Source organism: Hyperolius riggenbachi, chromosome 2, assembly GCF_040937935.1.
Source record: "Hyperolius riggenbachi isolate aHypRig1 chromosome 2, aHypRig1.pri, whole genome shotgun sequence".
NCBI classification, from domain to species: domain Eukaryota; kingdom Metazoa; phylum Chordata; class Amphibia; order Anura; family Hyperoliidae; genus Hyperolius; species Hyperolius riggenbachi.
This window is the reverse complement of record NC_090647.1, coordinates 193903951-193929615: the sequence shown is the minus strand read 5'-3', so window position 1 is coordinate 193929615 and position 25665 is coordinate 193903951. Positions and strand designations below refer to the sequence as shown.

General features: G+C 44.1%; 1 protein-coding gene across 2 annotated transcripts in view; it reads left to right on the top strand.

Moving 5' to 3' along the window:
• Window positions 1–22337, top strand: part of ABCC4 (ATP binding cassette subfamily C member 4 (PEL blood group)) — a 418547-nt gene extending 396210 nt beyond the window's left edge. For both annotated transcript variants that reach the window (XM_068267922.1, XM_068267923.1), the window contains 2 exons: window positions 15430–15564; window positions 22237–22337. In XM_068267922.1, the coding sequence (XP_068124023.1) occupies window positions 15430–15564; window positions 22237–22326 (225 nt within the window). In that variant the 3' untranslated portion in view covers window positions 22327–22337. The remainder of the gene's footprint in view (window positions 1–15429; window positions 15565–22236) is intronic.
• Window positions 22338–25665: the final 3328 nt, after the last annotated feature.

Below are 25665 nucleotides of genomic sequence, written 5' to 3'. Positions count from 1 at the left end.
GAGTAGTTTCCATTGGCGCGAATTGACCTATGCGATCCGGCGCAATGTGATGCAGTGGAAATTATGGATAGCACGCTGCAGTTTTCCGCAGCACACATCCAAGTCCCCATAGCCGCCGACGGGTAGCCAGATGACGTCGCATCCGGATGTTCTAAGGAAAACCGGAAGTACCTGCAGAGGGATGCGAGGTGATGCGGCAATCGCCTCACATCCTAATCCTTAGTGGAAACGGACCCTAAAGGAGCACACCTCTGCCATTTTACACATAGCTAAATAAGTAGTTTTAATAAACTGCCAGCTGCTGGTAAATACTTAAAGGACTTCCTAGGTGAAAAAAATTATGAGATAAACAATTGTATCTATCCTCCTTTTCCTAAAAATGTTTTTTTAAGTTATCCCACATATTTATTTTATATTTAAATCTAATTTAAAAGTTTTTACTGTTTCATGGCCTTTTCTCAATGACACTGTAACGATTGGGGGATAATCTCCACGGTCAGCACACAACGTGTACGCTGACACTGAGGACATCTCCCACAAGCGCTCAGACAGAGGACCCCAGTTATGGTGCAAATGCACCTGTGGAGGCACAGACCAACCAGCAGGAGGAGCTGTGGAGCACAGAGGGTCAATACCTCTGAATGTCCCACAGAAGTCAGATAGAAATCGCTCAGTGCGAGTGCAGCAATGAGCGATACTAAAGCAGCATAGAAACAGAGTAGAATGGAAACAGATTAAATGAATGTCTGTCAATCTGATCGTAGGCCTTGCAAGGACAGACATTCACACACAGAGCAGATAGAGCGATGTAGCAAATCACAACCGCAGTGATGCTCACTTCGCAAAGCAAGACAATAAGGATTCGCCTGCCCAGGTCGACATCCAATAGACAAAACTGGCAGGGCAGGAGTGAGTAAGAAGATACACAGAAATACAACAGTCCGAATGCGCGTATACCAACGTATTGATATATCTCCACAATTCGAATACAAGAAAATAACAAAAGGCGCTAGCATGCGCATATATCGACGTAGAACCAATATATGATGCATGTACTAGCAAAATAACAAACGTGTGCTGTAGGTCCTAACTATTGTGTACGAGTCGCTGGGGTCCTGCCAGTTCGAGCGTACAAGGAAAACTAACTAAGATAAACATAGACTGATGGACGGAACGCTTGCTAATCGGTCGCAATACCACAGCGACAGCTAGCGTCCATACAAGACAAGACAGACAGGTGAGGTAACCAGTAGCAACCGCTGCTATGGCTTACACTCCAAGAACACAGGCCAGCAGGATCCACTGCCTCTAACGCTAGGGCGAATGCGATCCACAAGGAACTCGACTAGAAGATTCACTGTCACCCAACACAGGAGACCAGTGCAATCGCAGAGTACAAGACAAGACAGAGAAATATAAATCACAATACAATATTCTCCAGTACTTATATATTGGCCTTACCAATATATAAGTATTCTGGGTGTCAAGGACCCGGGACTACAATCCAAGCTGGACTGACAGTATGTCGGGCAACGAAGCAGACTCAGGAAGTGACATGTATGCATGCAAGCACCAATCAGAAACAAACATGCAAAAAGCCAAAGAAGCAATCTGCAATCACTCAGCCTGCCGACTGCAGGCTGAGAGCAAGAACTGCATCTCATAAACTCATGCATAATTATGCAAACAGCATAACATTTGGATTCAGAATAGCAAGCCAGACTATAATGGAATGCGGAGGATTTGCAAATGGACAGAACACTCACTGTGAATGCCAGAAAAGCCATGCAAACAGCAGTCAGCATTGCCTGGCTGCAGTAGTGTCTGAACGCAGAACGGACACCACAGGGGAGATCATCACAGACACATTCATTAAAGTATGCCAGAGCTAAAAATCTATCATCTATTATCCCTTTTTATCTCTTTTCTGCTCTCAGAAACCGTTTTCTGCCAGAAAAGTATTTTATTGCTGTAATTCCTTTTAAGTGAGGGTTACGCTATAGTCCAACCCAGACAGAAACTGTAATTTGTGTAAATGATTTTGAATTTTCAGACAGAGAAAGAAAAAAGGAACACAGCATAGTTATTTGTGTGCTTGGCACTGTACATACACATGTCTATCTCATCATGTCACATGTAACCTCGGGTTTCCTTTAAGGCTTATCGCTACACATGCCGCTCACCTACTGCAAGTGTGTTTTTTATACACTAGAGGGACACAGCAGGTATAACCAACTGACCACAAGTAATGTGTGCTCTCCCGTGGTGTAGAATGACTGTAATAACTGGAAGGGCAGCAGAAATAAGAAAGACAGTAGCAGTTGTTAACAGGCTAACAGAGAAGCGGTGGGCAGGTGGCACAATAAGAAGTGTTCAGATGGGTGGTGCAGATAGTACTGAGAAGATAGCTATAGGTGGGACAGAAGTGGTAGCAGCAATGATTGTAGCAAGTGTCTGGACTTTGCAGAAGTGTTAGTATCAAGCATCTGGACTTTGCAAAAATGTTAGTAGCAAGTGTCTGGACTTTGCAGATATGTTAGTAGGGCCACTCCACATAGGCACCCTTCCAGAAGTGGTTTTCCAGGCAGGAGCTCACAATAGTGGTGCCTGTAGATGGCATATGCCTGCTGGCAAATTCTACCTAGCACAAATCATCCTGCTTTTCTATAAGAGAGGCCAATATAAGTAGGAGGTTTGAAATGGCAAAGCCTATGATAACCGCTCTCAAAGGAGAGGAAATGAAAGCAGAAACCTAAAAGATTTCCTTTGCTAATATTCCTTATTTTATGTGCCTAGATCTATTAAAGGATCAGGACACATGTTCTTAGACCGTAGGATGAAAATAGTTGTTGGACTAAGCTTATTAATCTGAGCCCCTTCCATCAATCTTCTTTATGCTATACATATTATCTATCATGTTGCTTACTCAGCAAAGACAGTATCTTGTTTTTCTGGCTACGTCATTACCTTTTATTGTTCCGGAAACACCCTCTGATATCGATGTAGATATTTCTGCTGAGACTTCTCTTTATAACTAGTGAATTGAGGCGAGATTGCCCATAAATTGCAACAGTTTTAGTGTCAAAGGTCATTTGCTCTGCCTTCTAATGTTCTCTAAGGCAGCCATGAACTTAATTGTTGTCTCTTAAAGCATTGTTCCTTAACCCTGTCCTCAAGGCCCACCAACACTGCATGTTTTGTATAAATCCACAGAGGTAGTTAATCAGCTCTGCTGCAACACTAATTACTCCACCTGTGATTGTGGTCTCCTGCAAAACATTTACTGTTGGTGAGCCTTGAGGACAGGGTTGGGAAACTCTGTCTTAAAGTGAACCTAAAGCCGGGGGAAAAAAATGAGATTAACTCACCTGGGGCTTCCCTCAGCCCCCTGCAGCCGATCGGTGCCCTCGCAGTCCCGCTCTGACGCTCCAGGACCCGCCAGCGAGCACTTCCGGTTTGGCCGTCACCGGCCGACAGGCATGGGAACGTGAGTGATTGTTCGCGTTCCCAGCCTGTATATCGCCCCCTATGCTGCTATTGCATCCAGGAGCCGCAATAGCAGCATAGGGGGCGATATACAGGCTGGGAACGCGAACAATCACTCACGTTCCCATGCCTGTCGGCCGGTGACGGCCAAACCGGAAGTGCTCGCCGGCGGGTCCTGGAGCGTCAGAGCGGGGCTGCGAGCGCACCGATCGGCTGCAGGGGGCTGAGGAAAGCCCTAGGTGAGTTATTCTCATTTTTCCCCCCGGCTTTAGGTTCACTTTAAGGTGCGTACACACGTCGGATTTGCGCAAAAGACCCGTCGTTTAGACATCAAATCAGGCATGTGTACAGTCTGTCGTTCAGCTGATAAGTCCGGACTTGAGCGATCCGCTAAGCCAAGCGGATCGCTCAAGTCCGGTCTTATCAGCTGAACGACAGACTGTACACACGCCCGATTTGACGTCCAAACGATGGGTCGTTTGCGCAAATCCGACGTGTGTATGTACCTTTAAAGGACTTCCGAGGTTAAGCAGAGTAGTAAGGAGTTGAGTTGTGTAGATAATGCATTACTGATCAGGACTCCTCTTCTCCCCTGCACTGCATAGTTTAGCTATAAATCCTCCCGGACTTATCCACTACAAGACCTATGACCAGGATCTATAAATTATGGTCCCTGTCATGCGCAAGCGCAGATCAATTCCGAATGGCGTTGCAGCCATGCTTCTTCTGGCCTCCAGAACGCACTCACAGCACCATACGGGAAACTTGATTTACTGCACATGTGCCACATTTATGCGCCCAGGTCAGAGGACCCGATTCAAGTGGGTCGTGGATAAGTCCGGGAGGGTTTATAGCTAAAGTGTACAGCGCAGGGGAGAATGGGAGACAGAGTCCTGATCTGCATTGCATTAGCTACACAACTAAGTCAACTTCTTATGCTAGGTACACACAATGCAATTTTCTGACGGATTTATTGTGAGATCGACTATTTCCAACAGGTCTGACCTGATTTCCGATCGATTTTCTGTAGAAGTGAACGGAAAATCGATCGGAAATCAGATCGGACATCTTGGAAATAGTTAATCTCACAGTAAATCTGTCAGAAAATTGCATTGTGTTCACCTAACATTACTACCCTTCTTCACCCCGGAAGTCCTTTAACCACTTCTGCCTAACTGGACAAATATATTTGTCCAGAAAGCGCCACTCAGAGGCAATCTGGATGAATATATTTGTCCAGCGTTGTAGCGGTGGTTGCGCAAGCATATACGCTTGCAGTCAGCTCGTACCCTGCCACTATTACAGGGGATTGATTGTGGAAGAGGAATAAATGTGTTCCCTCGAGTCATACAATGAATGATCAGGAGGCATCTTGATTCATGAAAACGTAATGTCACAAAATGAAAAAAAAAAAAGATCTAGCACTTTCTGGTCGCCAAACACCAAAAGAATGGCTCACTGACAGACAGCACTCTGCCACATATAGTCTGCAGACTGCCTGTTGGCCAATAAAAAATGCAAATACATTACACCTAGTCTGCAGTACTTAATTAAGCAGAGGCTGTGCAATACAGCCAATCGTTTGAGAGGGCTTCACTCACATATAGACAAAGGCTATATGACCAGCAGGGGGTACCAACGTGCAGGAATCTCCCTCTCATCCGCCCCCCCCCTCCTAACTAAACTTCATAAGGAGCTGTAAATGAAATAAATATGCAAACACTAGTGCACATGGCAGGCAGGGGCCCCAAGCACTGCCACTGCTCGGGACCCCAAAACCAGCATGTAACACAATAAGGAGGCGCAGGCAAGCCCCGGAGCTGCCACCACCAGGAACCTGCCCCAACTACTGCCCCCACTACTAGCACTTTCTGGTATCTTCCAGGACATTGCTTAGTGTCACCTAGTGGCCAAAAAGTAAAATATAGTAGAAAAAAAACACATTACACATTTAACCACTTGCCGACCAGGGGTGATTTGCCTGATCTGTGCTGCGTGGGCTCTCCAGCCCGCAGCACAGATCAGTATTATGCCAGGGCGATCAGACTTCCCCCCCCCCCCTTTTTTCCCCACTAGGGGGATGTCCTGCCCCGGGGGTCTGATCGCCGCCGGCCATCTGCATTTTGCGGGGGGGGGGGCTCCTCCGCCATCTGGCTCCTTACCTCCCTCCCTTCCTCTCTCCGTAATGCGCAGGACGGAGTTCCATCCTGCGCATTGAAGGATAGGCTTCCGCCAATCAGAGGCCGGGGATCGCCGATCTGCCCTATGGCGCTGCTGCGCAGCAGCGCCGTATGATGTAAACAGCGGGGATTTCTTCCCCGCGTGTTTAAATTTTGCCGGCGAGCCGCGATCGGCGGCTCTCCGGCTGTTCACGGAGACACCCTCCGTGAACTGACATGGAAAGGCCGCTCGATCGAGCGGCCGCCATGGTAACCCGCAGATGACCAGTTTACGCCGATCGGCGTTAGCTGGTCGTCAAGAGGTTAATAAAGACTTATTAACCCTGCACCCTCCCCTGTAGATTAAAAAAATTACAGTTAAAAAAAAAAAAAAACATAAATAGTTACCGTATGTATGTTGTGAGGGTATATTACTGTTAACTTTTGCCTATATGGGCTTGCAGTTAGTGATGGATGTAAAACTGAAAAAATGCACCTATATTTCCAAATAAAATATTGGTGCCATACATTGTACTGGGAAAATATTTTAAACCTTGCAATAACCGGGACAAATGGGCAAATAAAATGTGTGGGTTTTATGTACAGCAGATTGTTTTATCTTAAAACTATAATGGTTGAAAACTGAGAAATAATGTATTTGTTTCCATTTTTCTCTTAATATTCCAGTTAAAGGGCATTTAGAATAAAATAACTCTTAGCAAAATGTACCACCTAAAAAAGCCTAATTGGTGGCGAAAAAAAAACAAGATATAGATTGTTTTGTTGTGATAAGTAGTAATAAAGTTATTGGCAAATTAATGGCAGGAACGTTGACAGGAAAATTGCTTCTGTCCTAGAGGTAAAAATACCTGCAAGTGGTTCAGTCACCCAAATCTCTTCTATAATGGGTTATTTCCACTAGGAGCCGCGGCCGCAACTCCCATTCTTCTGCATAGCCGCAGCCTGAATCGCTAAGTTAATACACGGACATAAGGATTCATCTGCGTGCTGCATAAATCTGCAGCAAGCCATCCAGATCCACACCGCAGTGTAATATGGAGGGCAAACCATTAGGCAGCGTTTCCCCAACTCTCTCAAATGCAGAAAAACGCTGCAGATTCAGCCCAGATTTGGGTGTAGTGGAAATAGGCCCTTAAAGAGACTCTGAAGCGAGAATAAATCTCGCTTCAGAGCTCATAGTTAGCAGGGGCATGTGTGTCCCTGCTAAAACGCTGCTATTGCGCGGCTAAACGGGGGTCCCTTCACCCCCAAACCCACCCCCGCAAACCTTGGTCGTATAGTTGGTCGTAAATCTTCCCTTCCTGGAGGCAGGGCTAACGGCTGCAGCCCTGCCTCCAGTCGCGTCTATCAGACGCGCATCGCCGCCTCTCCCCCGCCCCTCTTAGTGAAGGAAGACTGAGAGGGGCGGGGGAGAGGCGGAGATACGCGTCTGATAGACGCGGGTGGGGCAGGGCTGAGGCGGTTAGCCCTGCCCCAATGCGGAAGCGCTCCCCCGCTTTACGCAGGGGATTTGGGGGTGAAGGGATCCCCGTTAAGCCGCGGGATAGCAGCGTTTTAGCAGGGGCACACATGCCCCTGATATCTATGAGGTCTGAAGCGAGATTTATTCTCGCTTCAGACTCTCTTTAAGGCTAGTGAGCAGCAGTTCTTTCTGCTCACTAGGAGTATGGCCCAGTGCACACCAAAACCGCTAGCAGATCCGCAATACGCTAGCGGTTTTGGGAGCTGATTTCAGAGCGATTCTAGGTATGTTTAGAGAGGTTTTCTAAACATACCTAGCGGTTTTGCGTGCGTTTTTGTGTAGCAGATTACACATATTGTTACAGTAAAAGCTGTTACTGAACAGCTACTGTAACAAAAATGCCTGGCAAAGCGCTCTGAACTAGCGTTTTTCAGAGCGGTTTGCGTTTTTCCTATACTTTACATTGAGGACGAAACGCTTCCGAAAACCGCAAACGCGCAGCAGGAGGCGCGTTTGCGGCTTGGCAAAAACCGCAAACCGCCGGTGTGCACCATCCCATTGCAATACATTAGACAAGCGTTTTTAGAGGCGGATGCGGCCGGCGGATCGCTCCAAAAACCGCTCGGTGTGCACTGAGCCTTACATGGCGTTGTGCAGGAGCCACTGCACATCAAGGGTTGTGCCAGCTGCACAAGTAGCTGTGTGAAGTACCGATGGAATGAATAGGGGAAAAGTGCAATACCCGGGGAGATCTTCTTTTTAAATACTATGCTTAAATACTCTTATTAGTAGGACTTAGAAACAGCATAGCCTAATCCCCAAAATCTTATTAAAGCGGACCCAAACCAAACATTTTTATAATTCAAAATATTTAGTTGCACCACTCTGACACATACAAAGATAAATAAGCACTCCTTCAAGCCTATGATCATCTCAGTGCATGCTTTTCACCCTTCTCTTTGCATAACTAGGGTTATACAGGTGGCAGCCATTAGCAATTCCTCCTTTGCTGGACACCATCTACTCCACCAGTTTGCCGGATTATTTGCCGGCAATATGAAAGGAAGGGGAGGGGTTCCTCCAATAAATGTAAAATATTTTATATTTTTTATCATGCAGCTGAAAAAAGGCTGCTATTTATTGTTATAATTTAAAAAATAGATTTTATTTCTGAAATCTTGTATTTTTAGTTTGGGTCCACTTTAACCTCTTTTTCTAATGCAAGCTGTTATAAAAGTGCTTTTGAAGGATCAGTCATATTTTTTTTTTAAACACAACTACTAACTAAAATGAAAATATGATAAATAATTTATAATCCAAGGTTGATCAGTAGTTCCAGAGTTATAGGGTGCTGGAATCAAAGTGTAAGTAAACCTATAGTGGTGGGTAAAACATTACACAACACTGAGAGCCCCCATCCATACTTGTACAATTGTAAAAAGGAATAGTTTATACTGAAATTCTGTACAGTTTTTGATAACAAAAAATATTCATATGTTCTTGTAAATTTGATATCTCTGAGGCAGGTTGCACATCGCCCTGCAGAAATGATCCTTAATATGACCCTGCGACAGGGTCATATGCATAGCCCCACACCCGTCTAGTGATGTACTTCCTGCTGGGCAGGAAGTACGTCACTGGGATACATCACTGGGATTCCCGTCGGTCTGCACATGCGTGTCGCACTGCACTGCCGTCATGCACATTTACTGCATCGCCCATTGACTTGCATTACTACATAATCTGCAGTAATGCGCTGCAGCCTTTGTGTCGGCATTTTGGCTATTTGGATACTTCCGGTGCGCCAACTCGCATGTAGTGTGCAAGTCTCTATAGACTTGCATTGCTTTTTGCAGCGGGGGTACGGTGTGAAAGAGTAATGTAGTGCAATGCAGTGTGCAAAGGGCCCGAACATAAGTCATCAGCTCATCATAGGACAGCATTATTGTGACATCCTAACTTCAAGTGGTAGAGAGAAAGAGGTAATTAAATTGGGGTAGTTTGAACAGACAGATCAGTGTCGTTTGTTGACACCATGCTGTCACCTTCTGAAAAGAAAGAAATTACGTACAGCTCTGCTAAACTGGAATGTCAAATTATAGGATGTCTTAATTATTGTGTGGGCAGATAAAAAAGATCAAATTACTTTTAAATGCTTTAAAGAAAATTGCTTTGGCTATGATTTACAGTCCCAAATTACAGATTACTTGAAGTTTAAACTTTAACCTAGGTCAAGATAGGTGGTTAGGCGGGTTTGCATACAGCAGGCACTCTTTTCTTCTAGTTTTATTTGTGTGTAAAAATACAAATGAAATTGTAAGAGATGTGAATCACACTTATGGAATCCTGCTCAATCCTTGGCCTACAGCAGCTGTAAACAACTTGAAATAACTGTAGTTACAACTTTTTTAACCACTTCAGGATTCTGCGTACGCTTAACTACGCCCCTGAATCCTGAAGTGGTTTCCATGGAAACGGCCGCTCGTATGAGCGGCCGTTCCATGTCAGTTCACGGAGGGTGTCTCCGTGAGCACCCTGCGAGCCGCCGATCGCAGCTCGCAGGGTAAATGTAAACACACGGGGAAGATCTTCCCCGGTGTTTACATGTAAAAGATCGGCGATCCCCGGCCTCTGATTGGCCGGGGACCGCCGGCACCTGATAGGCTGAAGCCTATCCTATCCGGCGCATGACGGCTTTCCGTCCTGCGCCGCACACAGGGGACGGGAGAGGGAGGGAAGGAGGCAGAGGGAGGACTAGTGCTGCGGAGGGGGGCTTTGAGGAGCCCCCCCCCCCCCCCGCTAGGCACAGCAGCGCGGCGGCGATCAGACCCCCCCAGCAGGACATCCCCCTAGTGGGGAAAAAAGGGGGGAGGTCTGATCGCCCTGCCTGATTTCTGATCTGTGCTGCGGGCTGAAGAGCCCCCGCAGCACAGATCAGCCAAACCACCCGGTATCCGGATGTGGTTAAAGAGAATCTGTATTGTTAAAATCGCACAAAAGTAAACATACCAGTGCGTTAGGGGACATCTCCTATTACCCTCTGTCACAATTTCGCCGCTCCCCGCCGCATTAAAAGTAGTCAAAAACAGTTTTAAAAAGTTTGTTTATAAACAAACAAAATGGCCACCAAAACAGGAAGTAGGTTGATGTACAGCATGTCCACACATAGAAAATACATCCATACACAAGCAGGCTGTATACAGCCTTACTTCTGAATCTCAAGAGATCACTTGTGTGTGTTTACCTGCTGTTCCCAGCTTCTCTCATGCACTGAACATTACAGGCTTCCTGCAGACAGCTCTGCCTATGTCGTTAATTCCTCAGTATGTGACAGACCAGCTCCTTTCACAGCCTCCAGAGGAGGATTTTTATCCAGCTCTCTTCTATCACTGATAAGATAGCAGAGAAGCTGCTGGCTTATGTAAATAAAACACACACTGGAGTGTGCATAGAGGAACAGTTCAACACTGAAGAACTTGGCAGCCTTCCAGACACAGGCCGACAAGTCTGACAGGGAAAAGATACATTGATTTATTACAGAGATGGTTATAGTAGAAAGAGCTGCAGTGAGCCAGAACAGATTAGAATAGGTTTAGGAACTTGTAGGATGGTAGAAAAAACGTTGTAATTTTTGTTACAGAGTCACTTTAAGAAGCTTAGGTTTTTTAGGTGAAGAAATTTAACTACCTAAAGACCGCTTCAACCTATAATTGGCATAAACGCGGCGGCAGCCCCAGGACCACCTAACGACAATTGGCGTGCAGTCCTGAGGGCTTGTTTTGCAGGAGATTGTGCACGCCGATGCACGCGTATCTCCACTTGAATGACAGAGCTCCACTCCCCCGATTGCCACTAGGAGACTGTTAGACAGCGAAACCTCCGTATATTTAAATTGTACAGCACTGCGAACTAAGGGCAGCCGTGACACTCTGCTGTCCCCCTGGGTGGCTCAGAGAGTGACCGGCTTTCATAGGCTGATGTCTAAGAGAGCCGATCGCTGGGATTGGCTGATGGGAGGAGGGAGGGAGGGAGAGTAGTAAATAAAATATAAAAAAGGCAACATTTATTTAAAAAAAGCAAATAAATATTTACAAATAAATAAACAAACACTGCAGCACCAATCAGAGCCCACCAACAGAAATCTCTGTTGGTGGGCAGAAAAGGGGGGCGGGGAGAATCACTTGTGTGCTGAGTTGTACAACCCTGCAGCGAGCCCTTAAAGCTGCAGTGGCTTAATTTGTAAAAAATAGCCTGGTCAATAGGGGGGTAAAGCCTGTGGTCCTTAATTGCTTAAAAAGGTCTTTTTTTCTATTGGTACTTACAATATTTTGTTGTAATGTGAATAGTGGATAGTATATCTATGGCCGGCGGGAGGGGTGTTCCCATTCCAGGGGAGTAGATATACAGCTCCCACCGCGATTGCCACTTGTTACTGCCCATTAGTAGACAGATCAGTGAATGGGAACACCGTTCTAAATTTAAATGCCTGTGTTTAGTGACCACTGGAATCAATGAGATTCCATGGTCATTGACAAACTGAAAGTAAAAATATACGCACATTACTTCCTGTTAACGTACTAACAGTACACACTGGAAGATAAAGTGGGGGGTACCTAGTGGCCAAATAGTAAAAATACACCCTACATACATTACATTTAATAAATAAAATACATAAAATACCACATAAATGAACCCCTCCCATAGTTACCAAAATAAAACCCTTGTATAAAAAAAATGTAATAAAAAAAAAAATACATAAACAGTTACCTTAGGACAGTCCTTTTTTAATATGTATGTCATTAGGGTATATTACTGTTATTTTTGCAAATAAGGGCTTGTAATCAGTGACAGATGCAAAACGGAAAAAAAATAAACCTGTATTTCAAAATAAAGTATTGTCACCATGCATTATACTAGGGACATATTTTAAACGTTGTAATAACTAGGACAAATTGGCAAATAAAATGTGTGGGTTGTATTCGTGGTTGCATGTTTTATTTTAAAATAAGAGAAATAATGAAATGTTTCAATTTTTTTCTTATTATGCCTGTTAAAATGCATTTAGAATAAATGGAACTGTGTTCCCATTTATTTATCTCCGGTTAACGAGCGGTGACGAGTACCGCCGCGGGTGAACGCGCAATTGTCCATGGCGACGGGTTCTTTCATGGATGTAGCTCCTGCATCCAGCATGCATTTTTGGACGTAGGAGCTACGCCCAAAAAGCTAAAGTGGTTAAAACAAAAGGTATTTCAGCTGAGGAAAACATTAACATATTGCTGATCTACCGCCCACCAGAAAAATACTCAGACTTCCTTGAGGAACTTGTAGACCTCCTATGCAACCTAACACTGGAACACCCCAGATGGATTGTTCTTGGAGATTTCAATACATGGGTGGACGACTCCTCCTCACAATTTGGAAAAGAGCTACCTCGTGCCTTACATGAACTGGGCTTCCTCCAATCAATCAGCTCTGCTACTCACAGGAAAGGTCACACTCTGGACCTTATATTCCATACTGGGCTGTCAATAGCCAATGTGGAAATTAATCCTGTTGCCTGGTCAGACCATCACACTATCCACTTCTCCCTCTCAATACCAGCCGTCAAACACCAGGTCAAGAATCAAATAAAATATCGCCGCTTAAAAGGGCTAACACCTCAACATATCCGAGATAACCTTAGCTTTGATGAATTGACCGACTCCAGCTTGGACCCTGATACTCTGGTGTTTAAATACAACAAATGTGTGTCCTCCACCTTTGAGACCATTGCTCCTCTGCGCACCAAATATCTTACTCCACACCATCATGCACAGTGGTTTGATAACGCTATAAAAGAGCTGAAAAGACAAGGCCGAAAACTTGAGAGGCTGTGGCGCAAATCTCAGTCCCCAGAAGACAAACATGCCTTAATCTTCCACTTGAAGAGCTACCAAAAGGTAATCACAGGAAAAAAATCATCCTTTCTATCACAAGAGATTGCAAATGCAGTTAACAAACCTGCCCAACTGTTCCGCACAGTGGAAAAACTCTGCAACCCAGCATGTCAAAAACTTAATATCGAGTCTTCAAAGGACCTCTGTGACCAATTTGCCCATTTCTTCACAGACAAAGTCTCCGCTATAAGGTCCGCCATCCAACTTACAGCATCTGAGCCTAATATAGCGCCGAAGACCACTAGCAGAGACAGCGTAACACCTTGGTCAAACTTCAAAGAAATTGATGAAGAAGTCACATCAAGCATCCTCCTTCACGTCCGCCTAACTACCTGTGACCTGGATCCTGGCCCAACACAGTTCATGTTGAACTGCCCCGACCTGTTCGTACCGGTATTCCTCAAAATTGTTAACTGTTCCTTACAATCAGGGATATTTCCTGCTTTACTGAAGGAAGCAATCATCAGGCATCTCCTCAAAAAACCCTCCCTGGACCCAGATGCAATGACCAGCTACAGACCTGTCTCTAACCTCCCCTTTCTGGGCAAGCTAATTGAAAAAGCTGTATACCTCCAGCTAGAAGCCAGAATCCTACAAAATAACAGTTATGACTTATTCCAGTCTCGCTTCAGGAAACACCACAGCACTGAAACTGCCCTCATCCAAATATGCAACCACCTGCTCATGGCAAGAGACGGAGGAGAGTGTTCGATCCTCATACTGCTAGACCTTTCTGCAGCCTTGACACAGTTGACCATGACATCTTGATAAACAGGCTACAGGAATACTGTGGCATTGATGGCATAGTACTTCAGTGGTTCCAATCCTTCTTGAGTGGCAGAACCCACAAAGTGTCTATGGGGCCCTTCCTGTCCACCCCTGTAACACTTAAGTATGGGGTGCTCCAGGGCTCAATCCTCTCTCCCCTGCTTTTCACGATTTACATGCTACCGTTGGGAAAACGAATCCAAAAACATGGCCTGACATACCACTGCTATGCAGACGACACCCAACTATATCTTTCCTTCAAGCCTGGTGTGACAGACCCAACTCTAACTATAAACGCCTGCTTACGTGAACTACAGCAATGGATGAATGACAACTGGCTGAAACTAAATGCAGACAAAACTGAAGTCCTTCTGATTGGAGGGCAGAGCATGATAACAAAACAACTTAACTTGCAGTCTTCACCACTGGGAATAGGAGGCTCGGATCTACGCAGCTCTGATCATGTGCCTAGCCTGGGAGTTCTAATTGATGGGGATTTAAACTTCAGAACTCAAATCTCTGCTGTGGTGAAATCATCCTATTTTCACCTGAAGAACATTGCAAAAATCAAGCACCTCATACCCCCAGAAGATCTGCCAACCTTAGTCCACGCCTTCATCACATCCCGACTGGACTACTGCAATGCTCTATACACTGGCCTTCCAAAAAAGGCCTTGTACCGCCTACAGCTGATACAGAATACTGCTGCCAGACTGCTAACCAACCAACCCCGTCACTGCCACATAACGCCAGTCCTGCATTCCCTTCACTGGCTACCTATAGAATGGAGGGTCCTATTCAAGATCGGCCTACTGACATTTAAATCCCTGAATAATCTAGGCCCTGGATACATGAAAAATATGTTACAGCTGCGTAGCAATCCCCGCATTCTCAGATCCACAGGTTCTAATAATCTAGTCATACCCAGAGTCCACTTGGAAACTTTTGGTCCCAGAGCCTTCTGTCATGCTGCCCCTACGTTTTGGAACTCCTTACCTCAACAGATCAGGACAGCCCCATCCCTGGGCGTGTTTAAATCCAGACTGAAAACCCACCTGTTCAGTCTGGCATTTGCAGAAATATAACTTTTGTTGTGTGAATACTTCATCCTACCACCAATTACTGAATCTGAGAGAGCCTAAGCGCTTTGAGTCCTATGGGAGAAAAGCGCTATAGAAATGTTATTGTATTGTATTGTATATTTTTTGTGTGATTATTCAGGTTGGAGGGAGCATATGAGGTCTCCCACAGTGCATCATTGTTGTCCCTGAAATCCAATAACTAAATCACTCCAGTAATGACTGAATCATTCCAGCGGTTCTGGAGATGTGTTAAGCTTTCATGGACATCAAAGGGATGATTTGCATATTCAGCAATGATGCATTGTGGGAAACCTCATATGCTCACTCTAACCTAAATAATCGCAAATACCTTCTGTTTTAAGAAGGCAAATTTCTTTTTTAGCTTATAAGATAATTTTCACTTCAGGTTCACTTTATCTGTCTCATAGGCATAGCTGCTACATTGTGTTTAGTGAATATGGATGGAAATAATATTTGTAGTGATACTCACTGTGGATGTTACATTTATCTAGGTGCTTGATGCAGGAAGAGTTAAAGAATTTGATGAGCCTTATAACTTACTACAAAATAAAGAAAGCCTCTTCTACAAGATGGTGCAGCAGGTGGGGAAAGCAGAAGCCAAGGCTCTTACAGAAGCCGCCAAACAAGTGAGTATTTTTCTTTGTGTTCTTTGTGTACTTTTCAACATCAGTTTTCCTTAGCCTGCAGTGCAGAGATTAAGGGCCAAAACAATAGTCTGCTACTGCCTCTATAGCAGGGGTGTCAAACTCAAATACAAAATGGGCCGAAATTAAACACGGGAGCCGGCCTTAATGTCTAGTGGCTAGCTCCCTCCTTTATAAAGTTCCCAGGTGTCTAATGGCTTCCCTCCCCTATATAGTTCCCTGGTGTCCAGTGGCCTCCCCCCTCAAACCCCTAAACAGTTTGCTGGTGTGTAGTGCTTTCCCCCTTCTCCCCATGTCTTGCTTCCCTGGTGACCTAAGGCTTTTCCTCCAGTATAGCTCCCCTGGGGTTCTAGGGAAGGTCAAACATAATGCAAAGCCTGTTGGCCAAATTTGATGGCATGCTCTAGAGAAACTAGGCAGATTTAATCTATTTGACCATTTGTTGCATTTCACAATAGCTGAATGTCAATCGGAGGTCGGACACCAGGGTATAAGTTATGGGTTAGTACCCCAAGCACAAGCGCAAACTAGTATGTCCGCTGTGCTCATCAGCGTTGCAGACTAACATTCACTTCCTTTTGCTGCAACTGGTGACAGAGAGGATGAGAATGTACTCTAGCATGGGTACAAGTGGTTCAATTACACTTATATGCCTAGAGAGAGAAGGAGGGGACTGTTATGCTAATGCTGCCAAATGCTTAAAGGGAACCTTAACTGAACGGGGGGTATAGAGTTTTACTTAACTGGGGCTATTACCAGCCCTCTGCAGCAGTCCTGTGCCCTCGGCGCCGCTCTGGAATCCTCTGGTCCCCCACTGTCACTTAGTTTCGTTTTTGACGACTCACCAGTTGCCGGCCACCATGCGTATTATTGGACGCATTCACCAATGCAATTAGCGCTATTGCGGACCGCAACGCGTACAAAAATACGCGTTGCCGCATATCTACGCGTGCGGAATGCGGCAACGCGTATTTTTGTACGCGTTGCGGTCCGCAATAGCGTTAATTGCATTGGTGAATGCGTCCAATAATACGCATTGCGGTCGGCGACTGGTGAGTCGTCAAAAACGAAACTAAGTGACAGCGGGGGACCAGAGGATTCCAGAGCGGCGCCGAGGGCACAGGACTGCTGCAGGGGGCTGGCAATAGCCCCAGGTAAGTAAAACTCTATACCCCCCGTTCAGTTAAGGTTCCCTTTAACTGCTAGGTCCAAAAGGCTGCCGCTCGTCGCTGCGGACGATCCCACTGCCGCCCGTTAGCCTGGAGATCAACGAATGGGAACACAGATCTAAGTCCCCGTATGAAAGACCAACGCCATCTACGAGACGGCTCCGTCTTTCACAAAGCCCATACTTTCAGGTCCACCCATTACTTCCATTTTGCGTAGTAATACTACGCATACGCAAGATATGTGTGAGGACATCTTGTGGCCAGATACTAAAATTACATGAAGAAACTTGTTTTTTATTTAAAGTGAACCTCTTACCACCCACACTCCACAATAGTCACCCATTATTTTTTTTGTATAAAAAAAAATAAAAAATACACAATTTAAAAAAAAAACATAAATTGTCACCTTAGGAACTGAACTTTTTTAAATATGTACTGTATGTCATAAAGGTATATTATGTTACTTTTTAAATTATGGATTTGTAAATAGTGACGGACACAAAACTGAAAAAATGCATCTTTATTTCCAAATAAAATCTTGGTGCCATATATAATGATAGGGACGAAATGGTGTAATAACTGCGACAAATGGGCAAATAAAATACGTGGGTTTTAATTATGGTAGCATGCATTATTTTAAAGCTATAGTGGCCGAAAACGGAGAAATAATTTTTTTCCATTTTTTTCTTAATTTACTCGTTAAAATGCATTTAGAATAAACTAATTCTTAGTATAATGTACTACCCAAAGAAAGCCTAATTGATGATGGAAAAAACAAGATATAGATCATTTGATTGTGATAAGCAGTGATAAAGTTATTGGCGAATGAATGGGAGGTGAAAGTTGCTCGGATGCATAAGGTGAAACAACACTGAAGGCTGAAGTGATTAAAGAAAGCCTACATACATAGGCATTTTGAAAGCATTTGTCAGACATTCACACAATGTCTGGACACTGCTAGTACTGATATTTTCTTGGCATTTGGCAGCAAGTGTCCAAAAAAACTGGCTAAAATGCTGATTCCAATGCCAAAAAAGAAAGATCGTATTTTCGTGGTATTTAAAATATTCCTCTATCTGAGCATCCTCTCCCAGTGACAGAAGCACTTCCTAAGCGTAGCCAAGCTGTGTCCAAGGTTGGTGACATCCTAATGTATTGTGACAAAGAACAAAGTCAAATTGTAAAATTTTGTGGTTGCTAGAGAAGTAGAGGAAAATGTCATTTGCTGTCCTCCTTCCCCTAGTCTCCTTACTCAATGTGTAGTAGTATGGTGGCAGAGATTGCATTTTTGCAGGTTAAGAATTGATACAAGTTTCCTGTCCTCGGGATGACTCCATATACCGTGATATTGTTAGTTTTATAGTAATGTGACACATATGGTGAATAGGGACAGCTGTATATACTTTTCAATTCAAGCAAGTTAATGTGAAAATGATTTTTCAGCCCTAGAGCAGCTCAGCAGTGTCTCATTGCCATATACCTGTGCATCTCAATTTGGCCATGTTTAATGCATTACTGAAGCTTTAGGCAAGACTCTGCCGCACAGTAAAGAAGCTCCATACTATGGACATTTCTTTTTTTTTTTTCTATTCATCATATAATTTAAAGCACATAGAGAAATCACATTAAACCCCGCAGGAAAAGCTCATTATTGTCAGACATCAGTTTATGGCAGCCCCTCTATATGTATATTGTAAATATAATTCTGAGATGCTGTACGTTTATTTTTGGCCTAGCTAGCGACAGATGTCAGCATTTGAAGATTGCATTTGCCTTTTGAAAAGCTCAAACAAAACTTTTTACATTCAGCTGTGTGGAAGAAAAAAATTGCATTTGAAGTCCCTTTTTCTGGCATACACAGTGGCTGATAACAGCACACAAGTCTTGACATTATTTCATTTTGTTATGCGCATCTGTCAAAGCACAGAGATACCATACAGCTCCTAAAAACTGCCGATTGTGTAACAGTGGAACTTGACAGCATTTCATTCCTTTTATATTCTGATTATACATTTATCAGGAAACCTGTATCTCTTCTAGTTCAGCTAGAAATCACTAGGATTCAGCTGCTGAAAGGGATGGCGTGAAGGAAAAAAATACATCTTCTATTACTTGGGATCATCTTACGTTTTAAAGAAGTTGCTTGGATGAGGCTTTGTCAGAGCCTTACCCTTCCGTTTTATTATTGTGCTATACTATCCACAGATCACATTTCTATGGGCCTTGTAACTGCTCTGTGCTACAAATTAAACACTCTGATCTTTCGAATATATGCGCCTTGAAGTTTCAATGCTTGCCAATCATAGTTTGTAAAATATCAGGATTACAAGCTGATATTAACATCCAATGCCATTGTGTTTTGGTTTTATGTGTGAAAATGAGAAACCTTTTTGCTGACGCTGGGCTCCCCATGCTTTTTGTCACGCAGTTTAATTTATCTTCATGTTTTCCGTTCGCAAAGTGACTCTGTCTTATCAGTGTAATGTGGCCGTGGCGCGCATCAATACACAGTAGGATAACAGCCAGTCTATCATTTTGGTTTATTGGCAATTAATTCAGGTCATTGTCGGGATAATGTACTAGGGCATTTGCTGATGTTTACTGAGATTAAATAGTTTGTTTTATGTCAACAACCGTCTTATAGTTTTAAGAGTCCAGCATTTCCTTTGTAAACACTGAAATGAGAGCAATTCACAATTTTCAGGCTCAGTAATGGTCTGGCCAGAAGCTTAAGGTAATCATGTAGAGTATTGCATTACAGGAAACTCGTGGTAAAGCTTTGTAGTAGGTAGGCTCACAACCAGAACTTGTATGGCTGTTGCCACTAACTGAGCCCCAACAAGATCCTGGATTTAGCTGGACTTTGTGGATTGAACCTTTAGCTGCACTTCCTCTTTGCCCAGTTACAGGGTCACATAAATTTGGGTATGATCCGCGCCATTGAATTTGAGTGCCCCTATAGGTAAAATATTGGGCGCCGGGGCAAACCAAGTTGCAAATTGAGCCGCCAACCAGGGGAGTTTTAGGGTTAAGCACCACCAGGGTTGGATTGGTTATTGTTAGGCTTTAAGAGGGAGGGCTCTGTAGTGGCTGGATAATGGGTACTGCCTCTGACACAAGACAACTCTCACCTCTTCCTGTTCAGTAAGCCTACTGCCCATATAGAGCGCCCCCTAGTGGCTGCATCTCAAGCGCTTTGAGTCTGCCAGGAGAATAGCGCAGCATAAATGTTGTTTGTCTTTTCTTGTCATGTCTGTGTGAAAATAGGGTTAGGTTAGGACATAGTAAAATATCTGTAACATTACAGATATTCTATTACTGCTGTTTCACGCCCATTTCTACTTGCAGTGCTATAATATGTACTCCCAGTTACATCTTCTCTTCCCCATACATTCCTTACCAAGTCGAGTAGTATATAGCTAAGCACACTTCAAATAAGCAGGTGATGTGCTCTGGCCAAATCGGGTGCCAAATGGTAAAAGAATACAAGTGAATGAAGGTGGTTGGCGCCAACAAAGTAATTTGTATTTGTAGAACCTCCTCTGATGTCCTTCAAAAGGGCCCCTATTTTGTGCGATGAGATTGTTTGTGCAGATATTGTCCCGGCACCCTCTGATCAGCTCAGATCTGTTTTGATGGCAGAAACATATACCTGACATTATTGTGTACACTGTACACAATGGCAGGGAATTTATTCATCCATGCAAAGGAACAAGATATACTATTAGGGCTTATTTCCACTGGTAGCCATGGACGTTTCTGACTCTGCCGCGGCTATAGTGCTGTAGCAATTCACGGCCCTCCATGGCTGTAGTGATTCGGTTGCATGCTGCAGAAATCTGCAACTTGCCATTCAGATTCCCACTGAAGTGCAGGCCATGTCATTAATTCATATATAGGCAAAACCATGCCGAAAGGACTTGTTGATCAATCTGGTTACAAACTAAGCACACATTAAATCAGTTCAAATATCTAGGGATGAGTAAAGAGGGGAGGGGTTTGTAGTTAGGTCAGGGGTGTCATACTCAAATACAAAGTGGGCATACCAAATACAAAGTGGGGGTCCCCCTCCCCATATGGCTTCCCTAGTGATATAGGGCTTATCCTCCTATATAGCTTCTCTAGTGGTCTAGAGTGGGCCAAACATAATGCAAAGTGGGGAAACCACCTGAGGGCCAAATCCGATTGCTCTGAGGGCCAGATTTATATATGTATATATATATATATATATATATATATATGTGTGTGTGTATATATACAGGATCTTCTCAAAAAATTAGCATATTGTGATAAAGTTCATTATTTTCTGTAATGTACTGATAAACATTAGACTTTCATATATTTTAGATTCAAATACACACAACTGAAGTAGTTCAAGCCTTTTATTGTTTTAATATTGATGATTTTGGCATACAGCTCATGAAACCCCAAATTTCCTATCTCAAAAAATTTGCATATTTCATCCGACCAATAAAAGAAAAGTGTTTTTAAAACAAAAAAAGTCAACCTTCAAATAATTAGTTCAGTTATGCACTCAATACTTGGTCGGGAATCCTTTTGCAGAAATGACTGCTTCAATGCGGCTTGGCATGGAGGCAATCAGCCTGTGGCACTGCTCAGGTGTTATGGAGGCCCAGGATGCTTCGATAGCGGCCTTAAGCTCATCCAGAGTGTTGGGTCTTGCGTCTCTCAACTTTCTCTTCACAATATGTAACAGATTCTCTATGGGGTTTAGGTCAGGAGAGTTGGCAGGCCAATTGAGCACAGTAATATCATGGTCAATGAACCATTTACCAGTGGTTTTGGCACTGTGAGCAATTGCCAGGTCATGCTAAAAAATGAAATCTTCATCTCCATAACGCTTTTCAGCAGATGGAAGCATGAAGTGCTCCAAAATCTCCTGATAGCTAGCTGCATTGACCCTGCCCTTGATAAAACACAGTGGACCAACACCAGCAGCTGACATGGCACACCACAAGGATTCCCAACCAAGTATTGAGTGCATAACTGAACATAATTATTTGAAGGTTGACTTTTTTTTGCTTTAAAAACACTTTTCTTTTATTGGTCGGATGAAATATGCTAATTTTTTGAGATAGGAAATTTGGGTCTTTTTGAGCTGTATGCCAAAATCATCAATATTAAAACAATAAAAGGCTTGAACTACTTCAGTTGTGTGTATTGGAATCTAAAATATATGAAAGTCTAATGTTTATCAGTACATTACAGAAAATAATGAACTTTATCACAATATGCTAATTTTTTGAGAAGATCCTGTATATATATATATATATATATATATATATATATATATATATATATATATACATACACACATACATTGCACACGTGGCTTTGCCTTTTGACGCAAAATGAAAAACTGATGCAATTTTACCAATTGTGCACCCAGCTTTTAATGTTTGTGCCTTTGTTACAATTATCAGTTGTTTTTCTTCTGTTGTAAAAAAAATTTTTTTATTTTCAGGTGTCTCTGAACCGAGTCCAGGAAGCCAACCTGAAAAAATCCATAAAGGACCCATCCGAACCATTTATTATTTTTGAAACTGCTCTTTGACCGTATTTGTATTGTTTAATTTAAAAACAAGTGCCTAGCATTGAAGATGGCTTCTTGGCACACAGCGTGCATTGCCAGGGCTTCTCATTGGCTCTCTGGATACCTTTAAAGTGCCATTAGTCTTTTTCATGTCTATCATTTGAAATCAGACATAATCTTTTCTGTACTTTTTGAGACATTTCATTTTTTATGGAAATGCTGGTTTATAGTGTTACTGTGGGACTTGCTGTATGGCATAGCTGAACCATTGTGCTTTAAAGAGAATCTGTAAGTGAAAAAAAACCCTCTGGTGGATGCTTACCTCGGGAGGGGGAAGCCTCTGGATCCTAACAAGGCTTCCCTGTCCTCCTCCATCCCTCTGTTCAAGCGCTGGGACCCCCCGAAGTGCAGCGAGGTAAATATTTACCCCTCCGTGATCCTGCGCAGGCGCTCTTCATTCGGGTAAGGCAGAAATAGCTGAACTCGAACGCATCCACTCTACTGCGCAGGCACAAATTCTTTGCATCTGCGCAGTAGAGCGAATAAGATCGGGCTCGACTCTTTCCGCCTAGTCCAAATGAAGAGCCACTAGTGCGCCTGCGCAGGATCGGTAGAGCCAGCGCTGGATTCCTCCAAGCTTCAGAGATCGAGGAAGCCCTGAGGCTTCCCCCTCCCGAGGTAAGTATCCCCCAGAGAGGTTTTTTTTTTGTTACAGGTTCACCTTAAGAGTCCACTATTCTTAATAAGTTATGTAGTACAGTTTGTTTTCAAATATATGTACAATATGTATGCCAGTATCAATAAGCCAATCATAATTAAGTAAAAGTGTTGAGCTTGCTATCCAAACAATAACATCTAAAATGTAGAATTTCAATAATCAAACTCCACCCCTTAGACTTTGATTACATTGTGTTTGCTGCCCTGAATTTTTATGGACCGGCAGAGGACTTAAAATGGATGGTTGGAAGACTGTAAAGTTTTCCTATTGGGTCAGTTCACATTTCCTTGTTCTCTTTTCATCTGTTTCGGTGTTCTGAAGGAAAATCCAATTACATTGTACAGACAGTGGATTGTGTTAACATTTATTTGATGAAGGCACTCCTCTGCTCCAGATTGACAGCAGAAGGACCTTGCCACTGGTGCAGTGCATCCGTCAATAGGCATACTGGAATTCATGTAAAAAGGTGCCTGCAAAAAAAGGGCACTGGATGTCCCGCAGATCAGAGAGCCACCGCACAGCAGCAGTGGCTCTGTCCCACAGATTAGAGAGCCACCGCACAGCAGCATTGGCTCTGTCCCGCACATCAGAGAGCCACTGCACAGCACAGATCACACACATGCAGATCAGAGAGCCACTGCACAGCAGCAATGGCTCTGTCCCACAGATCAAAGAGCAACCGCACAGCAGCATTGGCTCTGTCCCACAGATCAGAGAGCCACTGCACAGCAGCATTGGCTCTGTCCCACAGATTAGAGAGCCACCGCACAGCAGCATTGGCTCTGTCCCGCAGATCAGAGAGCCACCGCACAGCAGCAGTGGCTTTGTCCCGCAGATCAGAGAGCCACTGCACAGCAGCAGTGGCTTTGTCCCGCAGATCAGAGAGCCACTGCACAGCAGCAGTGGCTTTGTCCCGCAGATCAGAGAGGCACCGCACAGCAGCAGTGGCTCTGTCCCACAGATTAGAGAGCCACCGCACAGCAGCAGTGGCTTTGTCCCGCAGATCAGAGAGGCACTGCACAGCAGCAGTGGCTCTGTCCCGCAGATCAGAGAGGCACCGCACAGCAGCAGTGGCTCTGTCCCACAGATCAGAGAGCCACTGCACAGCAGCATTGGCTCTGTCCCACAGATTAGAGAGCCACCGCACAGCAGCATTGGCTCTGTCCCGCAGATCAGAGAGCCACCGCACAGCAGCAGTGGCTCTGTCCCGCAGATCAGAGAGCCACCGCACAGCAGCATTGGCTCTGTCTCGCAGATCAGAGAGCCACCGCACAGCAGCAGTGGCTCTGTCCCGCAGATCAGAGAGCCACCGCACAGCAGCATTGGCTCTGTCCCGCAGATCAGAGAGCCACCGCACAGCAGCAGTGGCTTTGTCCCGCAGATCAGAGAGCCACTGCACAGCAGCAGTGGCTCTGTCCCGCAGATCAGAGAGCCACCGCACAGCAGCAGTGGCTTTGTCCCGCAGATCAGAGAGCCACTGCACAGCAGCAGTGACTTTGTCCCGCAGATCAGAGAGCCACTGCACAGCACAGATCACACACACACACACACACACAGATCAGAGTCACTGCCGCTATTGGGTACCCGACACCCAATTTAATGCCCTGGTGCTGCTATAGCCAGTAATTATATTGTGGGCCATGGCGACACCTAAGTTAACCACAGGTACACTGTGCGCACTTTTTAGCTTCTCCAGGGATCCTGTACCACTCCAACATAGTGTACTGAACTGTACCACTCCAGCATAGTGTGAACCCAGCCTAACTTTCTACATTTTTAACTGTGTTCTTTTCTTAGGCATCAAGGACTTCCCTCTTGGAAATCTGGTAATGATTGTCAAAATTAAATACTGGCATTTGAAATAGCTTTCCTCTAAAATGTTTTTATAAAAATTAGCTAAGTGTACTTCTAAATGGCCTATCAATGATCAACCCCCCCAAGCCTCCCCCCCCTCCCCCGCCCCCCCCCAAAAGCACTTACTTTGTTGATTAGGCCAGATGATGAATGTTTGCGGGTTTTCTCAGGGTAATCCTCTCCTTTATCAGGCTTCCCTTCTTTTAGCTGCAGAAGAAACAGCCGACCTGAATGTGCCTTGAGCTATCTGAAATTGGCTTTGTTATTGTTTACACTGAGGTTTTTATTCTGATTCTGATTTGAATTGCTTCTGTACTGTTGATATTTAAAAAAAATCTTTGTGGCCTTTTTATCACCTCCATGATCAGAAAGATTTTGTGCCTTCATGATAAAAAGATTTTAACTGATTTTATTTTTTATCAGTTGCAATGTGGTTTGATGTAAAAGCTTTTTATTATTTTTTTTTAAATAACAGAGCAGTGTTTAGGCAACATTGTTTTGTCAGTTGATCAATGTCTGATGACAGTGATCAGGTGGTAGAAGGCCAGGTGTTTAGCTTTCAGAACCTTCACTTACATTGTCCACGGCTGCCTCTGGTATGAACAGTGTGGGCATAGCAGGGAAAGCAGGTCATGTGACTAGGTGCACATTCCAATAAGTGTGTGCACACTAAACCATAATATAAGGTAGATTATTAGATAAGGTTATTTCCTGTGGCATTACATCTGCCTCACTCAGTGGTAGAACTACAGCTACATTAAGAGGTTACATGAGATGTATATTACCCA